Here is a 12,097-nt window from a genome sequence, read left to right as displayed (position 1 = left end):
TGACAATTGGAATGACAACCAGTTATTGGAGATGGAAGAAATTACCCTTAGGGGGGGGGGGGGGGGAATGCAATTTTTTAAAATTTAATAATGAGAAAAAATTATTAGTTTTTTAAATTAATGGTGGATATAATATAAATTTTTAAGGTTTGGAGATAAAATTATCATTTATAGATGAGTGTTTAAATTTGTTATCTATCATATGTATATTTTAGAGATTAAGATAAAATTTGGGCGGGAATAGTTCCTTGGCCGAAAATAAAACTCTTGCAGTAACTTCAGTTGGGTGAAAAAACAAAAGCCTTAGATTAGATATAAAAACAGGTCCCGTCTAATCGTCAACTTCTAAAGGCCCTTTACCCTCTTCAAAATCAAGTTCAAGTCCAATAGATAGAAAAAAAAAAAAAGCCATAGCAGAAGAAGAAGAAGAAGAAGAAGCAAAGACAAGCGTCGAACTCTTCAGGCTCTGTCTTAACATTATAACCTTATCGTAAGATTCTCTTATTTATTTTCATTTGTTCAGTTTCTTCATTTTATCATTGTAATTGGTGAAATAGCAACCATTAATGTCAGCAAATGTGAAACTAAGCAAAACCAGAAACTTTTTTTCTTATCAAGTTTGGCAATTTAGGGTTTCATTTTTCTTTTTTTTAGCTTTCCGTAATGGGTATGTATGTTAATTTTGACGGCTGGCTGGGAGTGTGGTGCTGGAACGTTTTGTAACTTTCAAGTGTTCGGTTGAAAATAGTTAATAGGGAGCAATCACTTGAAAGCAATTCCATGTGCGATTTGTATGTTAGAATTAAAGGCTTGTTTTCTTCATGATAATCAGGTCGAAGTTTGCAAAGAGGATAAAATTTTGTTTTTGCTTTTTTATTTTTCTTCTATTAATATGTTTTCTGGGAGTTCGAATGTAATATCAGTTTATTCATTTTCACATAATGAATATGTAGTTGCAGGTTGCTATGTGAAGATGACAATGATAAATACACTCCCCAAGAATCCCAGAAGTTGGAAGCTCTCGTTTCCAGAGTCAAAGTATGTGAGATCTAGAGCTGATTTTTTTTTCCTTGCAGCATGCTCTCATAGAACTAAATGTGCCTTGAGCTCAAAATATTATTCCAGAAGCTGTTTCATCCATGTGGCGCAACCCTTCTCGGTCAGCAATAACAAGTAAGTCTCAATAACAATTTGATATTCATGATTCATGTTTCATGTATGCAGATATATCATAAGATTTTCAAGCTATGTTCAAAGAAAGATTTTGCTAGACTTGTAAATATGTTGTAGTTGTAGGAAACAGTGAGATGAGTTTGATTATGGTTTAGTTCCATTGTGTAGTTGGGTTTGTTGGCATCTGAATTAGGAAGTCTACTGTTGCAATTATAATTTAGGTCCTCATCAGGCAGCTGTAATCAGCAAGAGCTGTATTCCACAAGCAACTGCCTCTGACCTTCCAGCATGCTGATGTAAACACAAAGATGAGTAGCAAGTTAGGAAAGGATTAATGATCTTGATCTTAAATATGTTGTAAACTACTATGAAAACTGAGGCGGAAGGCTTTTCCTCTTAAGGGATGATATTTGATTACAGGGTAATACCAGGTTATTTAGGAGTGACAAAACATTTACATAGGGAGTTGATGCATAATAGATAAAATTTAGCACCTCTCAATAAATTAAGGGCATATTTTCTTTTGTTGAGAAAAATGGTGGTAGTCATACGCATACCGTTTCTTTTCAAATTGCACAGAAAGATGGCTTGGTCTATTCGGAGCAGTGTTGATGGCAGTGGATTTGATCCTTCCTCCACAGATAGCCCTAATGGCGGGACCAGATTAATTAGGACCATCCAAGCTTTTCAAACCAAATTGAGTGCAAGAATTCAGGAGATAAGGAAAGGTCTTCCCATGAAGTTACTCTTTTTCTTGGTGGGATTCTATTGTGCAACTGCCTTTGCCACCGTTATTGGGCAAACAGGTGACTGGGATATTTTGTCTGCTGCATTGGCTGTGGTAGTTGTGGAAGCGATTGGGGCCTTGATGTATAGAGCTTCTCTTCCTTTAGTTAGCAAGTTAAAAGGTCTGATAACAATGTTCAATTATTGGAAGGCTGGGCTATCACTTGGCCTCTTCTTGGATTCATTCAAGTATGAAATGGATAACATTATTGAGTCAAGTAACCCCTTCAATTTTGAAATAGATATGTTCACCATATTCTCATAATTCTTGGTTTTTCTTAGTTCTGTTGACTACTATCTCTTTTGTGATTGCTTCCAATCTCTTGAAGTCCTTAGCTCGTGTCAATCAGACTTGCGAGCGCATGTGGAAGCTCAAACCACACTGGACAAGTGGAAAAGCCATCCTGGGTCAATCAAGTGGACCAAACATTTACAAGTAGAACCAGCATTTTGATTTGATAATTGATGGCCTTGAACAAAGTAATATTGATTCTCCAGGCAAGAAAATACGCAGAGATAAGGGGATTTATATCAAGCTCGTTGGAGAAGCTGTTGGAGGCCGTTGAAACCCATCAAAGAAAAAAAATGTCACTGAAGATAAAGAGAAAGATCATCAAAGAGATGAAGAAGAAGATTGCTCAAGTTGAGCCGAGGCTATCTAGCTCGAGTTTGACTTGTTTAAGCCAAAAACCTTGCCTAACTAGATTGTTTTCAAAATTTAAACTCTGCATGAAATGGAACTGAGTTGTACAACATATATCATCGTATCAATGAATTGATTATTACAGGTAGGCCCTCCTAGAAGCCTTAAAGTCCCAACTGTTAACACATATCAAAGTATATCGTACCATATGGCTACTATTCTTTGTGATATGTATGATTATAAACATTATTACGACTATCTATGTAGTCCAAGCATAAACAAAGAGGTGCAATCACGCATCCACTTCAGGGCCTGGGTATGCTGGTAAGCTCATAATTCGCTTGTCCAAGACTGGACCTCCCACGGTAAAATGATATAGACTTTGAAAATTTGATTCTCTCAACCCCAGAAGCTGATGCACTGGAAAAATAAAACATAAAAATTATTTTCGAGATATACTTCTCAAATGCACCAGTTGCAATACCATGATAGCCAAACACAGTTTTAGTTCATAGCAGTGAGTTCTCCTCCAAGCACAAGGCCACCGTTTTTTAATTAATAAAGTAACAATTTGTTCCATGGTCGGAAGAGGCATTAACAATTCTTCACTTGCTAAAGGAATTCTATGATTGACAATCCTCATAACTCGTTAACAACATGCAGCACGGAATCAACATACCTGGAATATCAACTACAATTTTCCATCATCAGTTCTTCCAAGCTAAAAAATGTTGAAGCACTTATTTCCTAACTTTTCTTGTGGTGATCAGTTATTTTTTAGCTCGCTCTCATGGTCATATGATCATTATATTTATGTTTGTCTAATTCTGGGACTTAATATTGCAAAATTGTAAGATTTTACAACTGTCAAACTGCATCAGATACTATGATAGCATGCATATTTATCATCACATTGAATCAGAATGCAAGTGAACATACCAGGGTCATCAAAGAAGCAACCAATTCCAGTCGCTGAAATGCCAACTGCATGTGCTTCAAGGTACAACACCTGTCCAAGAACTCCAGTCTCCCAAAACAATCGAGGATACATCCAAACATTATTGTCGTGCAGAGTAGGCTCAAAATGAGCCAACATACCAAGGCTAAAGCAGCCATCACTGGCAATGTCCTGCATTAATTTAGCAGAAAACATTTTAGGAAGACCAGCAAAATATTTTGCCTATTTACGCTTGCGCTTTATCTCCCGTTTTACAAATCAGAGAGAGAGGCAGAGAGGATTCATAATTCCAGTTTCAAACTTTGGTTTTGTAAAATCGATATGAACAATATTTTATCAATATACAAGTTCCACAAAAATTCCAATATAGAAGCCCGTTGTTGGCAGTATAATTCAACTATATATCTTAGATAATAGATGGAACCTTTCATCCCAATTACAGTCTTTTCATGCTTAATGTTTTGCAACATGTCCCGACTGTGAAATGAAAGAAAGAAGTTGTTTCAAGGGAAATTTATTGGCAAATGTAGCATAGCATCTAGAGTTTTCCCAAACTTTTATGCTCAGCAACTAACAATACAGTTAAAACCCTGAACTAGTAAATAAAAATCTAACCACAAATCATACACTAGCCAAAATCTTGATCAACTAATCATAAACAAACACAAGGAAAGAAACTGAATCACAAGAAGAATTGGCAAACCTGGTGGCATGAAAGTCTTTTGGCGAGCTGTCGGCAATCACCCCTGGCAAGTTCATATAAAGGTAAATCATCAGGGCACCCCTCTGGTTTCTGCCACTCGAAGTCAGGCCTCATGACTTTCTTTAACCCCCCAGTGTGATCTTCATTCCTTACCACAAAATACAACCCCTTTGGCAATCCTGTCACTCTATGTACAAACAAAGCAGCATGCACCTCAGCATCCCACGAAAGAACCCTAAATGGCAATGCTAATTGCCTCTTCTGTTTCTCTCCACTCCCAGAACCTGAAGGTAGACAGTGTAATAAAATTTGATAAAATGTCTCTCTGTCCATTGTAGTGATTCCATCCATATCAACCGCGCTCCTCCTTTTCCTAACAACTTCTCTCACCGTAAAACCCTTGTAACAATTTTCATTAAAACTTCCACTACCATAAAATGGATCAACTACAAATAAATTTCTTGTAGTCAATGGTTTTTTAACTGCTTCAGCTGTTTTATAAATTATATCCCAACAAATATGTTCTTTACTCAACAAATTTGACTTCCCTTTCCAGTCCAACCCTGAAAACTCCTTGATTAACAAACTCAATTTCTCATAATCTAAATCAAATTCCCTACTTCCAGATGGAAAAACAAGAAGAACACAGTCCGGGTGCTCAAATTCAATTTCTGAAAACTTCCCTTTAACAGGTTTTGATGGAATGTGAAATTCTGGGAAAACATGAAGCCCCATTAATTTCTCTAAATCTTTATACCCCAAACCTTCCAGAATCTTCACATCCCAACCAAGTCCAGCAGCAGCCATGGTAACAGCGGCGATGGCATGACCCACGTCATGATTACAGTATCTGAACGCCCGCTCTCCATATTTCCAGGCTTCGCGCCAAAATATCGAAGAAAAGCCAACAAGAAACGAATTTTGGGGAAAGAATTTATCGAAAAAGCTGGACCCTGGTGGGATTTTAGCTCTAAGCTCCAAAGCATGCTCTTTTGGTGCATAGTGTGCAACGAATGGTGAGTCGCAAACCGAGTCAATAGCAGGAGCAATTATATACGACTCAGTTGGGTGTAAATTTCCGCTACTCGGGTTGACCCGAAGAGACCAAGTAGAGAAGCCGGTGGTTTTCCAGGCGGAGAGAGCCAGTGAGTCATAAAAGAATTGAGAAATTGAAGAAACGGTGAGGGGTTTAGGAGAAGGAAGAGATGTAAAGAGAGAAGAGTACAGAGGAGGGATATTATCGTCAACAGGGAGATGTAAAAGAGGGACGAGGGGAGCAGAAATGTAGCGGCGAAATGGGTTGGGTTGGTTGGCCCAGTCGAGTCCACGAGGGCCACGGGCATAGTTGGTGAAGGAATGCTTGGTTTCGTTGTGATACTTGATGACTTGAGAGAGTTTTTGAGGGTCTGAATTTACTGGGATTTTTTCTTCTTTTGGGTTGGTTGTAGAGGTTGAGGGAGACGATGAAGAGAAGGACATGATGGGAATTATAATTTTGCTCGAAGAAAAAATATGGAAACGGAAACGAAAAGGGTTTTGAGGGAGAGTGAACATTGATGCACATTGCAGCATCTTTTGGGTGGTTCTCGGGTGTCGGGAATACGTTGGCTATTCTCACTTTATTATTATTTTTTAATCTTATTATTCTCATGTTTTCCTTTTTTAAACAAAAAGAATTTAATTCTTTACTTAAATTCCACTCATTCATCTAAACTTTGATTAAATGAGTATTTTTAATTTTTTAAATTAAAAAATATATTTATCTATTTATTTAAAATTTTTGTTAATAAATACCATTTACCTTTAAAAACCTTCAATTTTTTTTAACATCAGTTATAAACTACTACTTTCAATGAGATAATAAATTATGATAGAGTGTGTTGGTGATACCTAGGGCTAGACTCGAACCGAGCCAATTGAAGCTCAAGCTCAGCTCAGTTGAACCCGAAACGAGCTGGGCTTGACCGAGCTCGAACTAACTAGGTAGATTTTTTTTTTAAATTTTTTATACAAAACGATGTCATTTTGATCAATATATATTAAAAACAATATTGTTTTGATAACAAAAAATGAGTCGAACTGAGCCGAACTCGAGCCTGAAACGAGCTGACCTTAGCTGAGTTCGAGTCAAGCTCGAGCCAAACTCGAGCTACCCATATATGAACCGAGCCGAGCTCGTATTGGTTCGACTCGAATCTAACCCTAGTGATACCAAAGAGTTTGTAATGATAATATTAAGATAATAGGGGTTGAAGATAATGATAGTACTAATAATAAAGAGGGATATGAGGAAGGTTCATAAAATTATTTTTAAAAAATTAAAGGGCCTTAGGGGAAAAAATCCTTTCCTATAATTGCTTAAAAGAATAAAAATTTCTCCTTTTTAAGAAACAATTTTAATAAATAAAATTATAAAATTAAATAATAGGTGGATAAATAGATTTAAAATTTTAAAGGATTATATGGTATTGCTTTAAAGTTTTGGTGGGAAAGAGACATTTGAAACTGAATGCATTATATGGCATTTTTATTATCTTGTGTAGTTATCAAATTAGGGGCTGTACTGTCTTGCATGTTAGGAGGATTCGATAATTAAACGCCGTCGTATGGACTAGATCGATCGCTTTGAGTTAACCTGTGTGTTGCACTTGCACCGCATACACGGCGAGCGAATATCTCTTATCAAGCTTCTGTATCCAAAAGGATGGCTTCCTTGCAAACACTGTCTTCAACAATTTCGCGCCTAAATCTGCTCCAAAGATCCTCATTTAATTCTTCACTAACATCTCTTAAACTTCTTAAATTTTATGCACAACGAACAATAAGACCTGCGCGGTCGCCGCTCAGTTTTTCTACTCTATCAAACCGTTCTTCCACTTTTAAGCCTATCAATATGAGCTCTAAAGATGATTTAATTGTTCTTGGAATTGAAACCAGTTGTGATGACACTGCGGCTGCTGTTGTAAACTATCAAAAATTTTTCTATTTATGGCGCTTTGTAGTGGGTGTTTACCTTTGAGGTATTTTTAATGGTTTTTTCTTTTGGTGATTTTAGGTGAAAGGGAATGGTGAAATTCTCAGCCAAGTTGTGTCTTCTCAGGTAACGATTTTGTTGGGTTTTGTTTACTAGTTTCTGCGTTTATTTCTAGTAGAATTTTTCTTGGATTATTTCTCTTTGTACTTAACATTTAATTTGATGAACTTGTTTATACCGACGTTTTGAAACCTGGACCCGGATCCTCCCAATTCCAGCAATTGCAAAATATTTAGAGTTACGTCAGCAGGAGGGTTTCACCGAATTGACCATCTGGTCCAGCAGGAGGGTTTATTTCTAGTAATGCTTAATTTCAAAACGTTGGTTTATATTCATTAAAAGGATAGATAAGAAATGGACACACTTGACCGAAGTTAAGGGATTAATTGAAATAAGAGTGCCGAATCTTGCATTTTGGTTCTGTCATGATCATTGGTCATCTGGAACACACATAATAAGTAAGTTGGTTCTAGTTGGACCTGTTACATGGACACTTGGATGCTAAAAATCTTTCATTTAGTGGCATGGTCATGGTTCAAATTATAGTCAGGATCTTTTAATCATTAAACATTTCTTTTTTATCATTGAATCATTACAAGGGTGACGCTACTGCAAATGCATTGCAATAGGAAAAAACTTGAGGTGTTTTGGTTTTGTTTGCCATAATATGTGTCATGATTTGGTTAGATGGTAAAAGATGTAGCTTTTCTCATTTTTTCAGTTTAGGAGCTAATTCTTAGAGTCCTTACTCTGTCAAGGCAGATCTGCTTGTCCAATATGGAGGTGTTGCTCCTAAAATGGCTGAAGAAGCACACTCACAAGCAATTGATCCGGTATGACAACTGCTAAAAAGTGCTCTGTTTATTTTATCTTCTCTTGTTTTCATGTGCCGTCTTTATGCATTTCTTGCATGTTTCCGTGTATGGAATAATAAATGCTTTGCTCTTTTACTTTATTGAACCTGAATTTTAACATCTGGTTTGCTCTTTTACTTCATTGAACCTGCATTTTTACTTATTAAGTGCAGGTTGTGCAAGAAGCACTTGATAAAGCTAATTTAACTGAGAGAGATCTTTCTGCAGTTGCTGTTACTATTGGTCCTGGTTTAAGCCTTTGTCTCCGTGGTAAGTCAAATCACATATCAATGCAATTTTCATCTTAGCTTATGCCCTATTGTTGGTTGTTTGAGGATGAGAATGCACCAGACCAAATATGTTTAGTATGCGCATATTACAATGAAGTGCAACAAAATATGTGCTGACTAGCAGGTTCTGATTTAATAGTTTTTCCTTAGTTGTCCTTGGACTTAGAGTCCTCTAGTGTACACTGTGGTTATATGGGATGTTAGTGCATCCTCTGTTTGTGAACAAAATTGCATTTAATATTTTACCATCTTTTATATTGAATAGAGTTGTTTTTTCATTTTGGTGAGAGGGGTGTTGGAATTTACTTTAATTGGAGTTCACAAGTCAAATTTCTCTATGAATTGAATACAGTTGGTGTGCAAAAAGCTCGAAACATTGCTAGTCGCTTCAATTTACCGGTTGTTGGTGTTCATCACATGGAGGCTCATGCTTTAGTAGCCCGGTAAGCTATTAATAACAAACAATAAAGTGCAGAAGGGGCTTCTTTGAACAACACTATATTTTTATTTTTAATGGATCAGACAGAAAAACACAAGCTAATTATTAAATGTTGTTTGTCTCAAAGAGTTGATGTAAGTATTGTCTTAAGAGCTAAAACTCTGATGTAATTACTTATTGACATCTTATGTATATTTCACTACGTCTAGGTTAATTGAACAGGAGTTGCAGTTTCCTTTCTTAGCTCTGCTTGTATCAGGTATGAACTTACACTGCTAAACTATTATGTGTTTTCCTGGCCTAGCTAATAATTATGTGTTCAAGAGGATTAAGGTTTTTGATTAGTTTATTAAAATGGCATGTGCATGAGCATTTTGGTGCAATGAATTAGAATCAACTGGTGATTGTGATCTTGTCTCTTGACTTCTTTTTTTTTTTTCGTGCACATTAACAATTTTAAAACATAAGATCTCTTGGTGAATGATAAGGGAGATGCTACCCGGGAATCCATTAGTTGGGCCAAAACATTCTAGCTTTGTCTTAAAAATCAGTTTTTGCTTCACTGCCTTTGACATATTCTCATGAGAATGATGTTTTTTGAGTTGGCCATGTTTGATTGAAAGTTTCGTGAATCAGTTATGCTGAGCATTAGTCATTCAGTCATTACTTCGTGCTGCTAAATATATGATTAATTGTTTTATTGCACTTGGCTTGTATATCTATGAGGTTAATATTATTACTTACTGTAATTTGTTCATTTTTTAGGCGGTCACAATCTACTTGTTCTTGCACATAATCTTGGTCAATACACACAACTTGGGACAACCATAGATGATGCAATAGGTGAAGCATTTGATAAGACAGCAAAATGGCTTGGTCTTGATTTGAGGAGGAGTGGTGGACCAGCTGTTGAGAAACTTGCTCTTGAGGGTGACTCTGAGGCTGTCAAATTCTCAGTAAATCCTTCATCCTAAGATTTATCATTTTCTGCAGTGTAATGCATATATGATGGGTTCATTTTCTGGATCTGTTCAACTAGTGAAATCATATGATTAATCTTTACATTCTCTAATTGTTTGCTAACATAGAGCATGGCTTTGTTTTAGATTCCAATGAAACAACATAAAGATTGCAACTTCTCGTATGCTGGTTTGAAGACACAAGTGAGACTGGCAATTGAATCCAGAAATATGTAAGTTGAATATTGCAATCTTTTGACAGCACATAGTGAATTCTAGTCAATGATTTCTGCCTTTTATTTTTGGTCCATATAAAGTCACTGTTATTTAGAAATATAAATAAAAAATGTTACATTATTGAATTTCATCAGAAACGATGAGTATCTGTAGTCAACCTTTCCTTGTGTCCAGGTTTTAACTTATTGACTTGTGTATTGGGTCTGTGCAGTGATGCTACAATACCCATTTCTTCAGCAAGTAGTCAAGATAGAAATTCCCGAGCTGATATTGCTGCCTCTTTTCAGGTTTTGTTTATTTCTTTGGAAGACAAAAAAGGAAAAGTATAAATATTAAATAATTACTGCTAGTAATGTTTTCAGTTGAATTTCTTCATATGTTTTTCCTATAAAAGTACTTTTTCACACAGCGAGTTGCAGTGTTACATCTAGAGGAAATATTAAATAATTACTGCTAGTAATGTTTTCAGTTGAATTTCTTCATATGTTTTTCCTATAAAAGTACTTTTTCACACAGCGAGTTGCAGTGTTACATCTAGAGGAAAGGTGTCAACGAGCAATTGAATGGGCATTGAAGATTGAACCTTCTATTAAACATCTGGTAATGACAACTGCAAAATTAATTCTCTTTACTCCACTAATCCAGTTGAGTGCTACCCATTTCCTTATATTTTTCCAAGCATACCGTGGTGTAAACGATCTTTCCATACATTTTGCCTCCTGCAGGTAGTCTCTGGAGGCGTTGCATCAAATAAGTATGTCAGGGCTCGACTTGATCAGGTTGTCAGAAAGAACAGGCTGCAATTAGTGTGCCCTCCTCCTAGCCTCTGTACTGACAATGGTAGGCCTTGTATTCTGATTCTCAAACTTTGGATGTCTGAATGAGTGTAGTGGTGTGAGTAACAGTGGTCACCATCTCAAGAGTGAGTATCGGTCTCTATCACTGTTTTTATTAAAAATAAAAAAGAAAAAAAAGAGTATCAGTCTGACTGCCAGTTGACCTGTACCAGCCCCTTCACCGGGTTAATGTCCAATTTGGGAATGAAAACCACGGCCTAAGGAATTTTTTTTTAATTGTAAATGAGCCAGCTTTGACTGAGAGTGTCTGAATGCAATAATTTCCATCCAAATAGGTGTAATGGTGGCCTGGACTGGCATTGAGCACTTTTGTGTGGGAAGATTCGATCCTCCGCCCCCTGCTATTGACCCTGCAGATTTTGTGGTATGATTAAAGTTTGATAGTTTGACTCTGTTTATTTTTCCATTGTCTTCTATCTTTCTCACCAAAAAATATAACCATGTTCTTCTTTTGGTTCTTAATGGATTAGCCTATACCAATGACTTACTACATGTTTGTCTTTTAACCAGTATGATTTGCGGCCAAGGTGGCCATTGGGGGAGGAATATGCTGAAGGAAGAAGTGAAGCTCGCTCCTTAAGGACGGCTAGGATTCATCCATCTCTTACATCTCTTATCCAGGCATCCATGCAACAACAATCGTAGCTCATTTGCCAAACTCGGCATCATGATACCTCAATTTTGCTGTTAAGACTTTATATATTCTCTTTTATAAAATTGGCTTTATTCTGAGATCGCCAAACCACTTAACAATTTAAGAAATTTAGACTTTCATTACGTAACCGTATGTTTCACAGGTGACCATTGTAATTAAAAATTGATGTCTTTATAAGTGGTTACTGAGACAGGTCAACCATTTTACCATTCAGAATTGTAGTAAGCCATGGAACTACAAGGCCTGTGTTATTACCAATGTTTTCAGATATGGATCCGGTTTTGACTTGGTTTGGGTTTTGATTGATCTAATTGGTCGATTGATAAATGGACCGATGAATTATGTAAATAAACATTAGATAATATTCAATCAAACAGCGTTATGGTATGGTGATATATGGCACTTGGTTTGAGTCACGTAATTTGGTATGGTGTTAGCATGATCGTTCTGCCGATGGGCTGGTCTGGTTATGTTTCTATCTAAGAATAGCAATTTATATTGGACATAAA

The 12,097-nt window shown here is 36.5% G+C and overlaps 3 protein-coding genes across 7 annotated transcripts; 2 read left to right on the top strand and 1 right to left on the bottom strand.

Moving 5' to 3' along the window:
- The first annotated feature begins 343 nt into the window (after nucleotides 1-343).
- LOC123216934 (ycf20-like protein) lies at nucleotides 344-2,771 on the top strand. 4 transcript variants are annotated; one of them, XM_044637606.1, is made up of 3 exons: nucleotides 344-490; nucleotides 954-1,173; nucleotides 1,753-2,771. In XM_044637606.1, exons 2-3 carry the CDS (start codon nucleotides 974-976, stop codon nucleotides 2,222-2,224), a joined length of 672 nt encoding a protein of 223 aa, XP_044493541.1. In that variant the 5' UTR covers nucleotides 344-490; nucleotides 954-973; the 3' UTR covers nucleotides 2,225-2,771. The 4 variants fall into 4 exon arrangements, with proteins under 4 accessions (XP_044493541.1, XP_044493538.1, XP_044493539.1 ...); XM_044637603.1 differs by having other exon boundaries at nucleotides 1,705-2,771; XM_044637604.1 differs by having other exon boundaries at nucleotides 350-490; nucleotides 960-1,173; nucleotides 1,705-2,771.
- LOC123216933 lies at nucleotides 2,705-5,875 on the bottom strand. Of its 2 annotated transcripts, none has more exons than XM_044637601.1 (3): nucleotides 4,264-5,875; nucleotides 3,542-3,731; nucleotides 2,705-3,022 (listed from the first exon to the last, which is right to left on the bottom strand). In XM_044637601.1, exons 1-3 carry the CDS (start codon nucleotides 5,833-5,835, stop codon nucleotides 2,895-2,897), a joined length of 1,890 nt encoding a protein of 629 aa, XP_044493536.1. In that variant the 5' UTR covers nucleotides 5,836-5,875; the 3' UTR covers nucleotides 2,705-2,894. The 2 variants fall into 2 exon arrangements, with proteins under 2 accessions (XP_044493536.1, XP_044493537.1); XM_044637602.1 differs by lacking the exon at nucleotides 2,705-3,022 and adding an exon at nucleotides 3,032-3,281.
- Nucleotides 5,876-6,808: 933 nt separating this feature from the next.
- On the top strand, nucleotides 6,809-11,875 carry LOC123217781 (probable tRNA N6-adenosine threonylcarbamoyltransferase, mitochondrial). The gene is made up of 13 exons (XM_044638908.1): nucleotides 6,809-7,225; nucleotides 7,319-7,363; nucleotides 8,056-8,130; nucleotides 8,325-8,421; nucleotides 8,794-8,884; nucleotides 9,090-9,139; nucleotides 9,646-9,836; nucleotides 9,987-10,072; nucleotides 10,288-10,363; nucleotides 10,593-10,676; nucleotides 10,802-10,916; nucleotides 11,209-11,297; nucleotides 11,444-11,875. Exons 1-13 carry the CDS (start codon nucleotides 6,968-6,970, stop codon nucleotides 11,576-11,578), a joined length of 1,392 nt encoding a protein of 463 aa, XP_044494843.1. The 5' UTR covers nucleotides 6,809-6,967; the 3' UTR covers nucleotides 11,579-11,875.
- The last annotated feature ends 222 nt before the right edge of the window (nucleotides 11,876-12,097 follow it).

The sequence above is a fragment of the Mangifera indica genome, chromosome 5, assembly GCF_011075055.1.
Source record: "Mangifera indica cultivar Alphonso chromosome 5, CATAS_Mindica_2.1, whole genome shotgun sequence".
Classification (NCBI taxonomy): Eukaryota; Viridiplantae; Streptophyta; class Magnoliopsida; order Sapindales; family Anacardiaceae; genus Mangifera; species Mangifera indica.
The sequence above is the reverse complement of the archived record's forward strand: the minus strand, read 5'-3'. Positions and strand labels throughout refer to the sequence as shown.

Bases quoted from the DNA above. Each gene is read 5' to 3' on its own strand.
- LOC123216933 (XM_044637601.1), bottom strand. From the start codon at position 5,835: ATGCTGCAATGTGCATCAATGTTCACTCTCCCTCAAAACCCTTTTCGT. The intron at 3,732-4,263 runs GTTTGCCAATTC...AAATTAATGCAG, and splicing joins AAAGACTTTCATGCCACCAG to GACATTGCCAGTGATGGCTG. The intron at 3,023-3,541 runs GTATGTTCACTT...TTATTTTTCCAG, and splicing joins TTGCTTCTTTGATGACCCTG to TGCATCAGCTTCTGGGGTTG.
- LOC123216934 (XM_044637603.1), top strand. From the start codon at position 974: ATGACAATGATAAATACACTCCCCAAGAATCCCAGAAGTTGGAAGCTC. The intron at 1,174-1,704 runs GTAAGTCTCAAT...TCTTTTGTTGAG, and splicing joins TTCTCGGTCAGCAATAACAA to AAAAATGGTGGTAGTCATAC.
- LOC123217781 (XM_044638908.1), top strand. From the start codon at position 6,968: ATGGCTTCCTTGCAAACACTGTCTTCAACAATTTCGCGCCTAAATCTG. The intron at 8,131-8,324 runs GTATGACAACTG...TATTAAGTGCAG, and splicing joins ACTCACAAGCAATTGATCCG to GTTGTGCAAGAAGCACTTGA. The intron at 10,073-10,287 runs GTAAGTTGAATA...GGGTCTGTGCAG, and splicing joins GCAATTGAATCCAGAAATAT to TGATGCTACAATACCCATTT.